Source organism: Lolium perenne, chromosome 5, assembly GCF_019359855.2.
Source record: "Lolium perenne isolate Kyuss_39 chromosome 5, Kyuss_2.0, whole genome shotgun sequence".
Lineage (NCBI taxonomy): Eukaryota > Viridiplantae > Streptophyta > Magnoliopsida > Poales > Poaceae > Lolium > Lolium perenne.
In genome coordinates, this window is record NC_067248.2 from 147,989,519 (window position 1) to 148,005,018 (window position 15,500).

The window sequence follows — 15,500 nt, forward strand, 5'->3', positions numbered from 1 at the left end:
TTCACAAATTCTCCTCCAGGGCCAGCCCTGACCCATGGCAGCCATGGGCGGCCGCCAAGGGCCCAGGTCGGGTGGGGACCCAGTATCGGAGTTTCTCTATACTATGAGCTGAAAAAAATTAATACAAGTGAAAATATGCCCACTAAGAAAAGGATGGAAGAAACACTGAAGCCAGACAGAAGTCCCGATCGGTCCAACTCCCATCGGAAGTCTTCTACGAGGCTGTGTATGCATGACCTTCATTAGTCAGGAACGAATTGGTTCCCTTGAAAAAACAAGAGGCTACCAGTACGCGTGGCCAAGGATCGGCCCTGCCTCGGTCGATTTCCTTGGAAAAAAGAATATAGACAATCGCCAGTTCGTATATCTTCCTCGTCTCTGGGTCTCGTCGATTGTCTCGGCTCAACCGCTCTCCCTGCTGGCCGATTGCTTTGCCCAGTCAACCGCTCGTCGATCAGCAACCTGCCGTCCTGCCCCTGTGTAAGCACATGATTAAATCTTCAATCTTAATTTTCGTCTAAATCCATGATTTACTCTCTTAATAATTATCATTTTAAGCTATGTCGGGGCTTAAAATTAATTATCAAAAAAGTGAGATCTTGGGTGTTGGAGTTGATGAGGAAGAGTTAATAAGGATTGCGAATATGTTTAACTGTAACATGGGGGTGTTCCCATTGAAATATTTAGGGTTACCTGTGAGTTGTAACAAATTGTTAACAAAAGATTTAACGTTTGTGGCTCAAAAAATTGAGAGTAGGTTGGAAAATGGCTTTAATGCGTTGGCCTCTTCTGGTGCAAGATCGATATTGATTGATTCTTGCCTGGACAGTATACCAACGTATGCTATGGGTTTTTTTCTGCTTAATGAGGGGGTTCATGTTAAGATGGATATGCCGCGTGCCCGTTTCTTTTGGGAAGGGGTCGGTGAGAGTAAGAAGTATCATATGGTTAAATGGGAAAAGATGTGCAGACCTAAAGAGTTTGGTGGAATGGGTTTTGCGGACACAAGAGTGAGAAATATTTGTCTGTTGAGCAAATGGATATATAAATTGGAGAGTGGGTCTAATGATCTTAGTTGCCAAATTCTCAGGAGTAAATATATGGGTGGTGGTGGCTTTTACCATTCCTCGGGAACTAGTGGATCTCAGTTTTGGAAAAGCCTACACAAAATAAAACATTGGTTTAAGATGGGGTCTATTTATATGGTGGGTAATGGTAGGAAAACATCCTTTTGGGATGATGTTTGGCTGGGAGAATGTCCTTTGAGGATTGTGTTTCCTCAAATTTATGGCTGCTGCGAGCAGCAGAATGGTTTAGTTGCTGAAGTTGTCCTAGCAAATGGGTTGGACTTGACCTTTTGCAGATCTTTCGGCCCTGTAGAAGTCCGGGAATGGAGTGAGTTGGGGAATATGATGAATGGCCTTGTTCTTAATGAAGAAGAAGATAAAGTGAAGTGGGCCTTTGAAGCTAGTGGTAAATTTTCAACTAAATCAATGTATCGGTTTATCCTTAACCCGGGTGTGAGAGATGTTAGGATGATGGATATGTGGAGTGTGAATTGTCCATTAAAACAAAAAAACTTCTTGTGGCTTTGCTTTAGAGGGCACATTCAAACAGCTGTACAATTAGTTGGCAGGGGTTGGCCTGGGTCAGACCTCTGTGTGGTTTGCGGGGAAAAAGAGGATGTAGATCATATTCTTTTCAATTGTGTTGTCGCGAGGTATTTGTGGTGTGTGATTGCGCCTTTGTTTAATATTAGGGTGTTGCCCAGATCTAGGGATGAGTTTACTGAACTCTTCCTCAAAAAACAGGGTGCGGAAGATAACAAAATTACCTTGTTTTGGTTTGCCGCGTTTGCTTGGACGATTTGGCTTACCAGAAATGAGCGGGTATTTCAACATAAAGTGTTGTTTGAACTCTCTTATGTTGCAGTGGAAGCCGCTGGTGGTCGCTAAGAGGCTGATGGCGACGAAGGTCATCATCTCCAGGTTTGACGACAAACTCCGCGAGCTGGGCAGGGAGGAGCGTGACCGTGCTGGAGTTGGGTAGCTATCTTCTGCTCATAACAGCTGTGGTGCCATGTTGTTGTCTCACTGGATATGGTGCTGTGTGTTCTGTTAAGCTTTGGTAGATGTAGTCTTATCTCTACTAGTGTAGGGAGAGGATTGATGCTATGGCCTGTAGAGGCTGATTTTGATGGGTACCTCCTTCGTGGGGCTGATGTTCTAAGACTATGTTTAAGCTTTCAATATAAAGCTGGGCCTGAGGGTCTTGTTTCAAAAAAAAAAAAATTATCATTTTAATTTGATGAATATTCCTTCATTGTTATAGGTGTTAGAATGCCAAAACAAATGCCAGGTACTGCGAAAAAGAAAAAGAGAAAGAGAGCCAATAAATTTATTGAATCGCAAAGGGATGCTTTAAATAATTATTTTTCAGTCGACTGCTATCCAAATGTTTCAGTTGCATATTATTTTTATACAATTTTATTATTTTTATTAGGGAAATTTGAGAAAACACTTATTATATTTTTCTACTCCCATTTTATTATTTTTATGTCTATCGAAACTATGCGTATAAACTGAAAGTAGGCATACATCTAGCCTCAAGGGGCCTTTTGTTGACTTCGCCCAAGGGCCCCGAAAAACATAGGGCCGACCCTGTTCGCCTCTCCCTATTGTAGCCGGGAAGGGGAAAGAGAGGTCGACACATTTTCGATGTACATACTAGCTGATCCCCTCCCTCTATATCTACTCTCGCGCCCCTTAGTTGCTCTGATGAACTACGTCTCCCATTTCTGCAAGCTGCTTTTTTTCATTTACTTCTTGTCAAATAAATTATGTTCCTCTTTGTGGAATTTGTGAATGCAAAATTCACCAATGGAAACTTAGGCTTGTGTTTTCATGAATTTTCTGTTATTTGGTGAACCAGTCAAAACAACTTTTAAAGGGAAGGCCCATGGCCCTGCTTTATAAATAAAGCACACGAAGCAACAACAGTAGCGATACAAACTCACACCCAAACAGCTAGTCTGATGCCTTAGACAAAGCACTCCAAATCCACAAGTACCCATACTGAAACGAAAAAGGCTACAAAGCACTACAGCTCCACGCGTTGGAGGGGAGCAAGAAGCGGGCGCAGGTGCTGATCATCCTCCATCATCATCGCAAAGCCGTCGCTGAAGCCTCCTAACCTCGTCCAGTGCCGCGTCCAGAAGCGGTAAGTCCCTCGGTCTGACCAGAACCCTCCAAGTCTGCATATAGATAGACATTTTGAAGATAGCATCAGACGGGTTGTTGATCAAGGATCCCTCTATAGCTAGCTTATTGCGGATGTTCCAGAGGGCCCAGGATTGGGCCGCAAAGGTGAACCAAGCTATCCTACGGAGACGACCCGTAAGGCCATTGACAATGGCAATGAAATCCGCGACCCCTGTCGGGTTCCAAGAGCAGTGCAGAAGTTCCCTAATTCCTGCCCACATGAATCTCGCTAGATGGCATTCAAAGAAGATGTGATCGCAAGTCTCCCAGCCACCGCAAAGGGCACAGCTTCCATCAGAGGGCCCCCGCCTCTTGACCAGCTGGTCCCCAGCTGGCAACCTACCCCTAATCAGCTGCCAGAGAAAGACCCGTATCTTAGGCGGAACCTTGGTGCGCCAAACCTCCTTGAAGTGGGTTATGGCCCCGCCCTGGGATAGTTTACAGTACATAGAGTTAGTGGAGTATTCCCCTGAAGGATCCAGCGACCAGCGGACCTCGTCCTCGCCCGAAAGGATGGGAGTGAGGTCGAAGATCCTACAGAGGTTGTCCCATTCCACCGTCTCCGCGAGACCGAAGGAGCGTCTAAACCGGATGTGCCACCCTTCATTGTCACGCACCCCTTCAACAGTGGCAAAGTGGTTATCGCAACAAGCAAAGAGGCGGGGGAAGGTCAGACGCAAGGGCCCCGTGCCCGTCCACCAGTCAAGCCAAAAGTAGGTACGTTTCCCATTCCGGACCTTGTGCTTGGCTCCCATTTTGAAATACCATTTGATCTTCTGAATGGCATTCCAGAACTGCGAGCCCTTAGTCGGCACAGCTGGAGAAAACAAGTCATGATCTCCCAGGTATTTGGCCCTTAGCAGGTCAGCCCACAGCCCCTCGCTGTTCTGATAGATCTTCCAGATCCATTTGAGCATAAGCGCGATATTCATAAATTTAGTGTTAAGGATTCCCAATCCTCCGAACGCCTTTGGCTTGCACACCGTGGCCCAATTTACCATATGGTACTTGCGCTTGGGACCCGCCCCCTCCCAAAAGAAGCAGGATCGGTGTCGGTTCATGGTCCCATGAGTAGCGTCGTGCAGCAGGTATAGCCCCATAGCAAACAACGGCAAGCTGGAGAGGCAGGAGTTGGTTAGCTCGAGTCTCCCCGCAGAGGCGAGAAAAAGCCCTTGCCAAGGCTCGACCCTGTGACCTACCTTGTCAGTGAGGAAATTCCAGTCCGCCACAGAAAGGGGTTTGTCACTAACGGGTAGGCCCAGGTATTTGAATGGCAAGCTCCCTAGCTTGCAGTTCAGGGCATCCACAAACTTCTGGCGCTCTTGGTCAGTGACCCCTGTCACGACCACCTCGCTCTTAGTGAAGTTGATCTTAAGTCCTGACATGTTCTCAAAGCACAGTAGCAGGAACTTAAGGTTGGCCACACCCACGTCCGAAGGTTCAAGAAGGATAAGGGTATCATCGGCGTACTGGAGGTGGGTGACACCACCAGGAATCAGGTGTGGCACGACCCCCTGGAGGTGCCCTGATTCGCAAGCTCTGGCAATAATGGCAGCTAGGGAGTCCACCATAAAGTCGAAGAGAATCGGGGAAAGAGGGTCCCCCTGACGCACTCCCCGAGCATTCCGGAAGTATTCCCCGATTACACCGTTGACATTGACTGCAGTTTGTCCTCCCGAGACCAACTGAAGTAGGCGGTGTACAATCATCGGGGAAAACCCCTTACAGAGGAGCACCTCCCTCAGGAAGCTCCAACTCACACGATCGAAGGCTTTCTCAAAATCCAGTTTGAGGAGGAGCCCCGGCAGTTTCTTAACCCTAAGTTCATGTGCGATCTCATGAAGAGCCAGCACTCCCTCGTGCAGGCTCCGACCCTTGATGAAAGCCGTCTGGCTACGGTCAATGGTTCTAGAAGCAATAGGAGCAAGACGGGTAGCAAAAGCTTTAGCGAAGAATTTAAAAATAACATTGATAAGAGCGATAGGCCTAAACTGCTTGATGTTGTCAGCGCCGTGGGATTAGGGATCAGGGAGATAACTCCATAGTTGAGGCGTGCGACGTCAATCCTCCCTAGGACAAAGTCATTGAGCATCTGAAGGATAGGCGCTTTAAGAGTTCCCCAGAACCTCTTGAAGAAGAGCACAGGAAGGCCATCCGGGCCTGGGGCTGAATCGGGCTTCATACCAGCCAGGACCTCGTCCAGCTCCTCCGCCGTGAAGGTGAGCTCAAGAGCCCTGTTCTCTTCCGCGCCAATCCTCTGGGTGACTGGCCAAAGGTTAGGTGCCAGGGAGAAGACCCTCTCCTCCCCTACCGTGCCCATCAGACCGTGGTAGAACTGATAGACATGCCCCATCATGTCTTCCTGGGAAGTGAGTTCCCCCTCCTCCGTGATGAGTCTGGGGATCATACACTTCCGCCGCCTCCCATTGGCAAAGGCGTGGAAGTAGGCAGTGCAGGCATCCCCTTTTAGGGTCCACTGAAGTCTACTCCGTTGGCGCCAGTACTCCTCCTCCAGCCCGTCCAGGTTAACGACTTGGTCCTCGAGAAAGTATCAAAGAGCCCAGCCATCATCATCGAGCCCACTCGTGTCCGCCGCCTTATCCAACTCTTGGATCTAAGAAATGAGGTCATCCCTCACCTGGCGGCGCAGCTTGCCTAGATTCGCACCCCATCCCCGGAGATGCTGTCTAAGGCATCTAGCAATGCATTGCCAGAGGTCAACGCTGCAGCGATGCGGCCCTAACGCATGGATGCAGTGGTCAATCTTCCCTTTGACCATCTCGTCGAACCCCGCCACCCTTAGCCACCACGATTGGAAGATAAACCTGGAAGGTCTCCGGACCCCCTGCTCCCCATCATCGAAGAGGAGGGGGTTGTGGTCGGAGCCTACCCTCGTGACAGCCAAAAGGGAGCAGAGCGGGAAGACCTGTTCCCACGCCGGAGAGACAAACACCCTATCCAGAACAGAGCGAACCGGGGAGAGCTGTCTGTTGGTCCAAGTAAACCTGGCACCTGTCCTATTAATCTCTCGCAGGGCCAGGCTCGCGATAACGTCATTGAACTGGCGCACCCTAGGCCAGTTAATGTTGTCATTGCTCTTATCATGAGCACCCCGAATGAGGTTGAAGTCGCCCCCAATGATGAGTGGGTAATGGCACGCTTCCACCTCCGACACCAGCTCATCCAGGAACTCCCTAGTCCTGGAGTGATCCGCTGGGCCGTAGACAAGGATACAAGTCCAGATAAGTCTCTTGCAGCGATGGAAAATGTCAGCGCTGATGAAGAAACTACCTTTCCTCCAGGCCCCTACCTCGAAGCACTCATCCCGGAACCCTAGGAGCATCCCCCCTGAGTGGCCATTGGCCGGCACCCAATTCCAATTGAATTGGCCGCCCTGCTCAAGACTCCGAAGCTCGGCCGCCGAGAAGTCCTGCCTAATCGTCTCTTGGAGACCAAGAATATCAATTCTCTCTTGTTGCATATAGTCACGTAATTGGGTGCGACGCCCTCGTCCCCCAAACCCACGCAAGTTATAGAAGAGGGCCCTCATTTGGACGAGCGCCTCTTATACTGTCTCGTGGAGACAGCGCGGACTGAGGCCTTAACACATTTCCGCAAAGGACGAGACCGCGTCGCGGCCGACGGTCCCTCGGCCACAGCAGGCCGCGTCCTGGCACGGGTGGCCGGCGTGCTCGCCGTGGAGACCCCTGCCTCACACGGTCCAGCACCCTGCGCACTCTGCGAAAGGAGAGCCGGGTCCTCCTCCTCGGCCACCTCTTGGGCCGTAGGAGAGCTCGCGAACTCCTGGGTCGCCGCCGCCGTCTCGGCTTCCCTAGCCAAGCGGCGGGCAGTCTCCGCCATGGCGGCTTGGACCCTCTCTTTGGCCCGAACAATGGAAAGCGCCTCCCCCGGCTCCCTTCCCGAAGGGACGAACATCATGCAGCTATCCGTGACAACAGAAGTGAGGTGTGAGTCAGAGAGGATGTCAAGAACAGAAAATTCATTACCTTTCTCCTTGACGATCGTCGACGCGGGCGCCGTCTTCCCCTCCAGGTTCTTCTCGGCTGTCAACTGCTGCGCCCTCGCCAGAGCGGAGGTACCGGGAGCCACGGAGGCGTTCCTGGCGCTCTTCCGCACCGCCGAGGCCGGGGTCGTCTGGGCACGCTTGTAGTAGATGGCCTTTGAGCGTGGGCCTTGGGCGATCGGCGTCACCACAGCCACCTCCGCCCTCAGATCGCCGCCCTCCACCTGCTCCTCCACATCGGACTCCTCCACCGTCTCCATCTCCACCAACTCCACACCCTCCTCACCCACGACCAGCGGCGGGGAAGGCAGCGAGCGCCTCGCCACTTTGGCCGGAGGCCCCTGCGCCTGCTGACTGTCGTCCACCCACGAGGCCAGAGGGTCAGTGAGGTGGGACTCCATCTCCCCAGACTCCAGGGACTCCTCAGTGGCCACAAGGTGGTCGCTCTGGACCCCGGGCATCAACTTGGAGGCATCAAGGAGGGGGAGGGAAGGCAGCACCTCCGCCGAGGCCGAGAGGTTGGAACCGTACTGGTCCAGAACGAGAGCCACTCCCAGTGAAGCTCCCGCAGATTTTGATCCTGAAGGACCCGAGGCACCCCCGGCCGCAGAAGGCGGGTCATCGCCCTTGCCCTTGTCTTTGCCACCGCGGCGAGAGCGGCGGTGTTTGTTCCACTCGCTGTCAGAGGACAGCTCATCGGAGTCATCCTCGCGATCCTTGCGAGGAGGAGGCGGCGGTGGACCCCCTGTCCCCGCCCCGGTCGACCCCCTCGGTGGTGCCTCAGCTTGCACCCCCACCGTGTAGCCTTCGCCATTGACGAAGATTTGCACAGAGCCTTTGATCCGCTCCGGATAGCGGCAGTGGAAGCGCATGCGGATGGGCTCATGCTCGCTTTTCTTGATGGAGAGCTCGTCAACGTCGATAGGCCTGCCGATCATGGTAAACGCCGCCATGAGGCGCTCCCGCACCATCAGGTCCTCCGGCACCCCTGTGAGGCGGACCCAAGTGGAGGGGAGGATGAGGCTCGGCCTCGGAGCCAGGAAGGCCTCCCTGATCTCCGTGTCCGTCTTGCTCAAGGGGAGGTGCAGCTTCCCACTTCCAGTGCTGAGCTTCAGGGTCTGACGGGTGGGGAAGACCACTGAGAACTCAGAGTCGGAGATCTTGCTGACCTGCCAGTCCCACAGCTCATCAACCAAGTGTTTCAGCTCATCAGATAGTTGCTCTTCAGAGAGCGGTGCCGCGGTGAACTTGATGACCGCTGCAAAGACCTCACCACTGCCCTTACCCCCCCTTAGCGGCTCTACGTCGATGTTGTAGAAGCCGCCGCCGGTGATAGCATGCCCCATGGTCTCCAGCCGCATCCCTTTACCCCTTGACGGGCAGTTCGCGGACGTGTGTCCCTCCCCAGAGCACACAACGCAGAGAGGGTCGAAAGTGCAATCAGATTGGTAGTGCCCCTCACGCCCACATTTGAAGCACTCGCCCGCCGCCGGAGCCCCTGTCCGGGCGGGAGCCTGCTTGGCTTTGTCCTTGGCCGGTGGCAGGCCATCCCCTGATGTGCCACCAGCCTGCTTCTTCCCCTTGAGCTTCTGTTGCTGTTGCTGCCCACGGGAATTACCCCGCTCGCCCTGCCGCGGCTGCCCAGCACCCCTGCCGGAGTTGCCGTCGGGACGGCGGTTGGCCAGGGCATCCTCCCTCCGTCGCTGCTCCTCCCACCAAGGCGGCGGATCCCCGAAGGAGCCGAAGTCGCCCCGACCACGGTCTTGTCCCCCGGCACCCTCCTGCCAGCCGTCCTGGCGGCCAGGGCCATCGAGGTAGCGGTAGCCACCACCTTCCTGGCGCCCGCCGCCCGAGCCATCAGACCAGCCGCCCGAGTCAAAACAACTCCTTGCCATAGTAATCTCGTAGGGGTCATACAATTTCGTCACCGAACCCAACAAAATGGCAACAAGCTAGAACGCCGACTAATGTACGGGGAGGAGCTGCTCGGGTGTTTATTCCGCTTGATTTTAGTACTATATATGTAATTTGTTGGCAAGAAATCATATATTGTATGATCTAGTACAATAATGCTACTTGTCCGTTGCATATCGGGTTTGAGAGTAAAACCCCACGTTGTTTTAGCACACAATATACTCAAGGAGGAAACATGATAGAAAAGCGGCTACTAATCGTAGACAAAATTAAAGGGGAACATATGACAAGTAGGAACAAATGCAGGGAAATAGCGCGAGGCGCTTACATAAAGTCGATCGGGCGACGACGAACAAAGAAACAAACTACTAGGGAAGGAAACTTGAGGGAGATGCCTAGATCACGCGCGCGATCAATCTAGGTAGAGAATATATAGCCTAAGACAGAAACCAGAATGGATGCATGCTCATAATTCTTCCACCTTGACGGAGCTGCCGGGGAGCAGCTCACCGAGGTGGCGAGCGAGTAGCTCCTTCGCCGCAGTGTGAGCCTCCTCCTTGGCGCTGCCCTCCGGCATCCTGCTGATGGCGCTGAAGATGGGGCGCAGCAGGGCGAGCTCGCCGTTCACCACCCCCATGGCCCGCTTGACCGTCTCGGCGGCGCCGTTGTGCGCCGGGTCGTAGCTGTGCATCGCGCGGACGGCCTCCGCCATGGCCTCCTGCCGCTGCGGCAGGCCGTCGTCGTCGTCCGCGGCAGCGAAAGCTCCGCTGAGCTTGCTGTTGCTGCTGCCGGCGGCGACCAGAGCGAGCGTGAGGAGGACGAGGACGAGGACGAACTTGGGCTTCGCCATGGTGAGGGGAGGGGAGGGAATGGGTTGCATCTTCCTGGGGGAGGAAGCTGAGTGAGTATTTATGACGGAGTTGTGGCACTGGCAGACACACCTCGCCTTGCGCAGCTGGGGGCAAGGTAGGGATGCAAACCGGCCGGAACCCATCCGGTTCGTAGTTTTTTTTCGGACGTTGCTACAGGGTGCTATAGCACTGGTTAGTCTACCAGAGTGCCCCACCCAAATTAGGAAATAAACTAGTCTAACATCCTTTTGGTCTAAAAATAGAAAGTCCTAATTTTTCACGTCTCCTGCTACCGCCGCAGGTTTGCACGCGAAATGCAGAGAATGCGTTCTCATTCCTCAACTCCGTGGAGAGTTCATGACGGGGAAAAAGCGAGCTCTTGGTTATTATGTATAAATTCACACAAATAAAAAGTAAATGCATATGCCATCTTCTCCTTTGATTCCTCAAATTCAGAACAAATATTGGAAAGTAAGAAATTAGAGTTTAACTACATAAAATTACATGCCAGAAAATATTCTAGTATTTGTGATTCTAATTGAGGATGTAAAAAATAGCAGCGTGGATGTAGAAAAAAAGATCTGGAGAACCTACTGTTGTTACATCTAGATATGGGGAAAAGTACTATTTCCAGATCCCGGATGTAGAAAAAGGAAAAAAAATCACTGATGACATTGTTCTAGATGTAAGAAAAAGATCTCTAGATGTAAAAATAGATCAAAAATGCATATAGCTCTAAAAAAAATACATCCCCGAAAATACAGTGCTTGTGATTTCAATTGAGAATGTAAAAAAATGAAAAATTTCAGTGATGAGATATAGAAAAAAGAAGAAACTACACAGATGCACCAAAAAAAATACATCGACTTGAGATCGCGACGAGTCCACTTGCTGGACCATGGGAGAGGGCGAAGGGGCGCACGGTGGAGGCGATGCCCTTCCCGGCGGCGCGAATGGAGACGGGGTGCCCTTGGTGGGCGTGGTCCCGGCGGCGCGCCATGGAGGTGAGGGGCCCTACGGCGCTCGGTTTTGCAAGGCCCTTTCTGTCGCCGTCGCCGGGCCACGGGAACAGAGGGCCTGCAGCACCTGTGGAGTGTGGGCGTTCTGCCCAGGCGGCGCCATGGAGGCGGGGCCTGCAGGGCGGTGGAGGTGGGCATACCGGTGGTGCGCCATGGAGATGGAGGCCTCCAGCGCGCGTGTGGAGATGGGCACCCTCCCGGCGGCGCGCCATGGGGACGGGCCCTGTAGCGCGTGTGGAGGTGGGCGTCCTCCCGGCGGCTGGGAATCAGGGGCAGCCTGATGGGAGGCGGGTGAGGCAATGGGAGCTCGAGTTCTGGGTTGCAGCGACGGAGGCAGATCGGGAGGTGGTCTAGGCGGAGGAGGAAGGTAATCGGTGGAGTGGGGATAACAAGTGGACGAGAAGAAACCCGCCTGGGAGAGACGAAAGGGAACGAGATTCTCGAAGGACCTAGTCGTGTCCCGTCTTTAGTCCTGCTATCACCCCGGTGAGCCACAGGATGTCCATCAGACGACGAAGAGAGGTGGGCACTCTGTACCACCAGGGAGTGCCCCCGCACTTATTAGAAAACGGGTTTTTTTCGTAGTTAAAAGTTGTTAAACAAATTAATCTACTAGTTTAAACTAAATAATGTTTTCACGGGTTCGTAAGGGATGCCGCTTGCAACCCTAGGCAAAGGCAATGTAAGCATAGTGACGACTGGCCACAAAAAACACGACTGATAGATGGAGTTGTATTTTTTTAGCGCTCCAACCTTCCCTCATTTTAACATTTTGTCGCTTCACAAGGATGCATGTTTGGTACCATGCTTGGGTGTGTTAGTAGTCAGTAGACATGCTGGTACCTCTAACCAATGTCTAATTTGCAATGTTGGCAGCCAGGATATATTATGCACTCTTTTCAGCTGTCCTCAGCGCAAAAAATATGGAATATGTTTGGGGCAGAGAGTATCATCAATTGGGTACTACGGCCTACGGCAAGATCGGGTTTCGGACCATTGCTTCTAGAACATATGATCTTAAACCTTGGTGATTGCGCCCTGATGGGAGCTCTTGGACTTCCAGAAATTATCCTTACACGTGCATGGTATATGCATCAGTTTACCCATGGTGAAATCCTTCGGCCAACGCATAGGAGTGCAATGTCGGTCAGGGTACTAGCTAGTTACTAATCTGTGTGTGAGGATGAGGAAACCATGGTCGAGACCGCCAAAAGGTGTTATAAAATTTAATGTTGTTGCCGCATATGATGCTGATCAAGGGAAAGGATGTATGGGTGCTATAGCCAGGATATCAATGGGAAGTTCATGTTGTGAAGAATTGTGGCGGACCCATTCATGGCTAAGGCTTATGCTTTAAGAGATGAACTTAGTATGGCACAATATCTTGGAAGTAATAATTTCACCATCCAATCGATTAACAAGCAATCATTGACACTACGATGGATGGTGTTTTTTCAGTGACTTCATCAGCATCAATCTTTGATGATTGTAGAATTATTACTTCTAGCACTAGTAGAAAAACGGTCATCTATACCGGTTCCAGAGGGCCATTCGTACCGGTTTTGCAACCGGTACAAATTATTCGGCACTAAAGCCCCCCCCCCTTTCGTACCGGTTGCTTACGAACCGGTATAAAACGGGCCTCCACGTGGGCCACCAGGAGAGCTCAGGGCTGAGGATCTTTGGTACCGGTTGGTAATACGAACCGGTACCAAAGGTTCCCCCCGCGGCAGGGAATTTTCCCAAATCTCTGCCGCGGCAGAGAATTGGCTTTTTAGGGTTTTGGAGAGGTTTAGGGATATCGGTTTGATTCATATCGCGTCGATGCACCAGAAACGCGTTTGGGTTTAGGTAGTACATGAAGATCAAGATGATGCATAGCAAGTTGGTGCATATAATATAACACACATGTTATTGCATGAGATCGCAAATTAAGTAGCACTATGCATGAAGATCGATCTTCATGCATAGTGGTGCTCTCCGAGGCGTACTCTATATATGTCTATTACATGTAGCATAGTGGTACTCTTCGAGTCAACGATATATGTAACATGTACATCTTCATTCATTGTGGTGCTCTGCGAGTGGTGGTATGACGTCCCGAAGGAAAAATCCCGCCAATTCCTCGCCTATTGCTATGAAGCGGTCATCGATTGAGAGCTTGTTCCGCTTTCTTGCCAACTATAAAAGAATAAGATACAAATGAATACATGAAACAACTATTACTGAAACTCGGCACAACTTATGATAACAAAACAAATTTGTGAAGATTGTTTTTGTACCTCTTTATTTCTCTCATTATTCGTTCTCTCGTTGACAATTCTGCGGATGAACTCGCAAACGAAGAATCCACAGAGATCGGTCCCCGGAGGTTGTTGCGGGCATTTCTTTACAAGAATATAATTCAATCAAACAATAGTCAAGTATGATAATTGAAAGGTGTGTGGACCTAGGTAGTACTACTTACTTTCGCACGCCATCGCAGCTTCGGTGGCCATTCACGGGACGTATCTTCCTTGATGAAAGTTTGCCATACGCTGCTCGACAAAAGAAAATGCATAAAAGAGTCATCAATTAGTTCAAAGCAGGAAATTAACGAAACAAACCGATAAGAATTCAAATTACCTTCTGAGCATTAAAAAACAAGACACGTATAGATCCTTTTCTTTGGTTAGTGAGTCCAAGACTTCAACTTCTCCAATTTCCAAATTGATGACGAGAAGAATAAAGTGAAACCTACGCACGTTTCAATATGTAGTCATTAGTTAAAATTTTGACATACGGTGAGCAAAATATAATGTGTTATAAGACAGTAAGACTCACTCGAAGTTGTAAGGCCAAAGTATTAGCTTTTTGTCACGTTGTCGCTTCAAAAACCTTAGCAAAGTCTGCGGTGTATCCTTGTTATAGAGGGGATCATCTATGGTTTTGACATGCATTGTGTTCGGGTCAATGAACCCAATGTCTGTGATATCGTCCCTTTTGCATTCGAGCATCTTCGATCTGCATAATATAGCGCACAAAAGATTATAATCTGCAGACAATGAACGACTTCTCAAATTAAATAAATAAATCACTTACAGACAATAGCAAATCGATGATTGATTTGTCGAGGGCCCGGAGATTGTATAACTGAAAGAGTTCGGCGAAGTCAACGTTCACACAGTACTCCTGGAAGTAGTGCTCTTCCCTAACTCGCACCATGATAGTCTCGATCCCTTCCTTTGAGGCCTTAAGGTACCACGAATGCAAGTTACGCATACATGTTGGTACCTTCCTGAGATTCTCGACCAAATCTTTCCCTTGAACAAACTGATATGCTCGTTCAGCTAAGGCGTAATCAGTTGCGTCTTGTCGAGAACTTTGAACGGTCTTCCCGTCAAACACCTTGAGAGGGGCGACCGATTGAACGGGTTGTTGTCCGAGCTGGTAGACACTGTGTATCCCTTTTATCTCCCTGATACCCGATTTAACGGGTTTTGTCGCCTCGATCATCTTGTCATACGACCTTTCAATAGAACGCGCATAGTCAGATGGCGGCGATGGTACAGGGTCATATAGATTGTCAACGGTACGCACAACTTTCTCCCGATCTAGTGTCTTCTCGAAAGGTATCTCTGGCACTTTCGGTGCAAAAAATTTCTTCACCTCGGCCTTAACGGCCTCCGCGTTTTCCTCTGGAGTTTTTTCCCAAGGTAACTTCTCAGGAGGCGGCAGTTGTTTCTCCTTTCTAGCTTTCTTCCTAGGCGGCGTACCGTTCCGCTTAACGGACGCTGTCTTACGCGGAGGATCTCGAGATGGTGGACTCACGCTGGGGTCCCTCTCAGGTAGGTGTGGACTTGGCTGCTCACCAGGACTGCCACCAGGGAGGAGTCGATGGCATTTGCTGCTCATGTGTAGGAGTCGGTGGCCTTTGCAAAAGGACGACGTACTTCTTCGGCCATAGGGCGAAACCGTGCTTGACATCGCCCAGTGTCCTCTCATCTTCACCTCTAGGAATATCAAGCTCCACTTTTTCAAACCCCGAAACAACTTCATCCACCCCGACACGAACACAACCAGGTGGAATGGGCATATGATGGTGCATTGCTCCATCTTCACTTGGGTACACATAGCCGACCGCCACCTTAACAGACGCGGTCCTGATTAACATATGTAGCTCGCAATCTGTCTTCTCCGTGACATAATCCACGGGGTAGCTTCCTCCACATCCGTCAAGATGCGAGGAACCGACACTGCTTCTTCGCTGAGATGGGGCAGCATCGGCTTGTGGATCCTGTAGAAACAGCGGCTGATCGGGTGCCCTGCGATTTCTCTCAAGAGCCTCCACCCTAGATAACAACTCCGTTACAATGTCGGCGTCCTTCTTCTTCTTTCGCGAACGGCTTCTATAAGTGTCAGCGCTGTCCGGCCACGCTTCCTTCATGGTGAG

At 50.9% G+C, this 15,500-nt stretch overlaps 2 protein-coding genes and 1 long non-coding RNA gene across 3 annotated transcripts; all 3 read right to left on the minus strand.

The window, feature by feature from the left end:
• Nucleotides 1-5,874: 5,874 nt before the first annotated feature.
• LOC139831627 (uncharacterized) lies at nucleotides 5,875-6,810 on the minus strand. Its single transcript, XM_071820933.1, has one exon. It carries the CDS (start codon nucleotides 6,808-6,810, stop codon nucleotides 5,875-5,877), a length of 936 nt encoding a protein of 311 aa, XP_071677034.1.
• Nucleotides 6,811-9,434: 2,624 nt separating this feature from the next.
• Nucleotides 9,435-10,192, minus strand: LOC127303653 (uncharacterized). The gene has a single exon (XM_051334360.1). The coding sequence runs from the start codon at nucleotides 10,190-10,192 to the stop codon at nucleotides 9,665-9,667; it is 528 nt and encodes a 175-aa protein (XP_051190320.1). The 3' UTR covers nucleotides 9,435-9,664.
• Nucleotides 10,193-13,195: 3,003 nt separating this feature from the next.
• Nucleotides 13,196-14,069, minus strand: LOC127304859 (uncharacterized). Its single transcript, XR_007853559.2, has 4 exons — nucleotides 13,892-14,069; nucleotides 13,694-13,804; nucleotides 13,536-13,605; nucleotides 13,196-13,455 (listed from the first exon to the last, which is right to left on the minus strand). It is a non-coding gene; the product is annotated as an uncharacterized lncRNA (long non-coding RNA).
• Between the last annotated feature and the right edge of the window lie 1,431 nt (nucleotides 14,070-15,500).

Excerpts from the sequence above, each read along its gene's own strand:
- LOC139831627 (XM_071820933.1), bottom strand. The coding sequence starts at position 6,810 with ATGAGGGCCCTCTTCTATAACTTGCGTGGGTTTGGGGGACGAGGGCGT.
- LOC127303653 (XM_051334360.1), bottom strand. The coding sequence starts at position 10,192 with ATGGGTTCCGGCCGGTTTGCATCCCTACCTTGCCCCCAGCTGCGCAAG.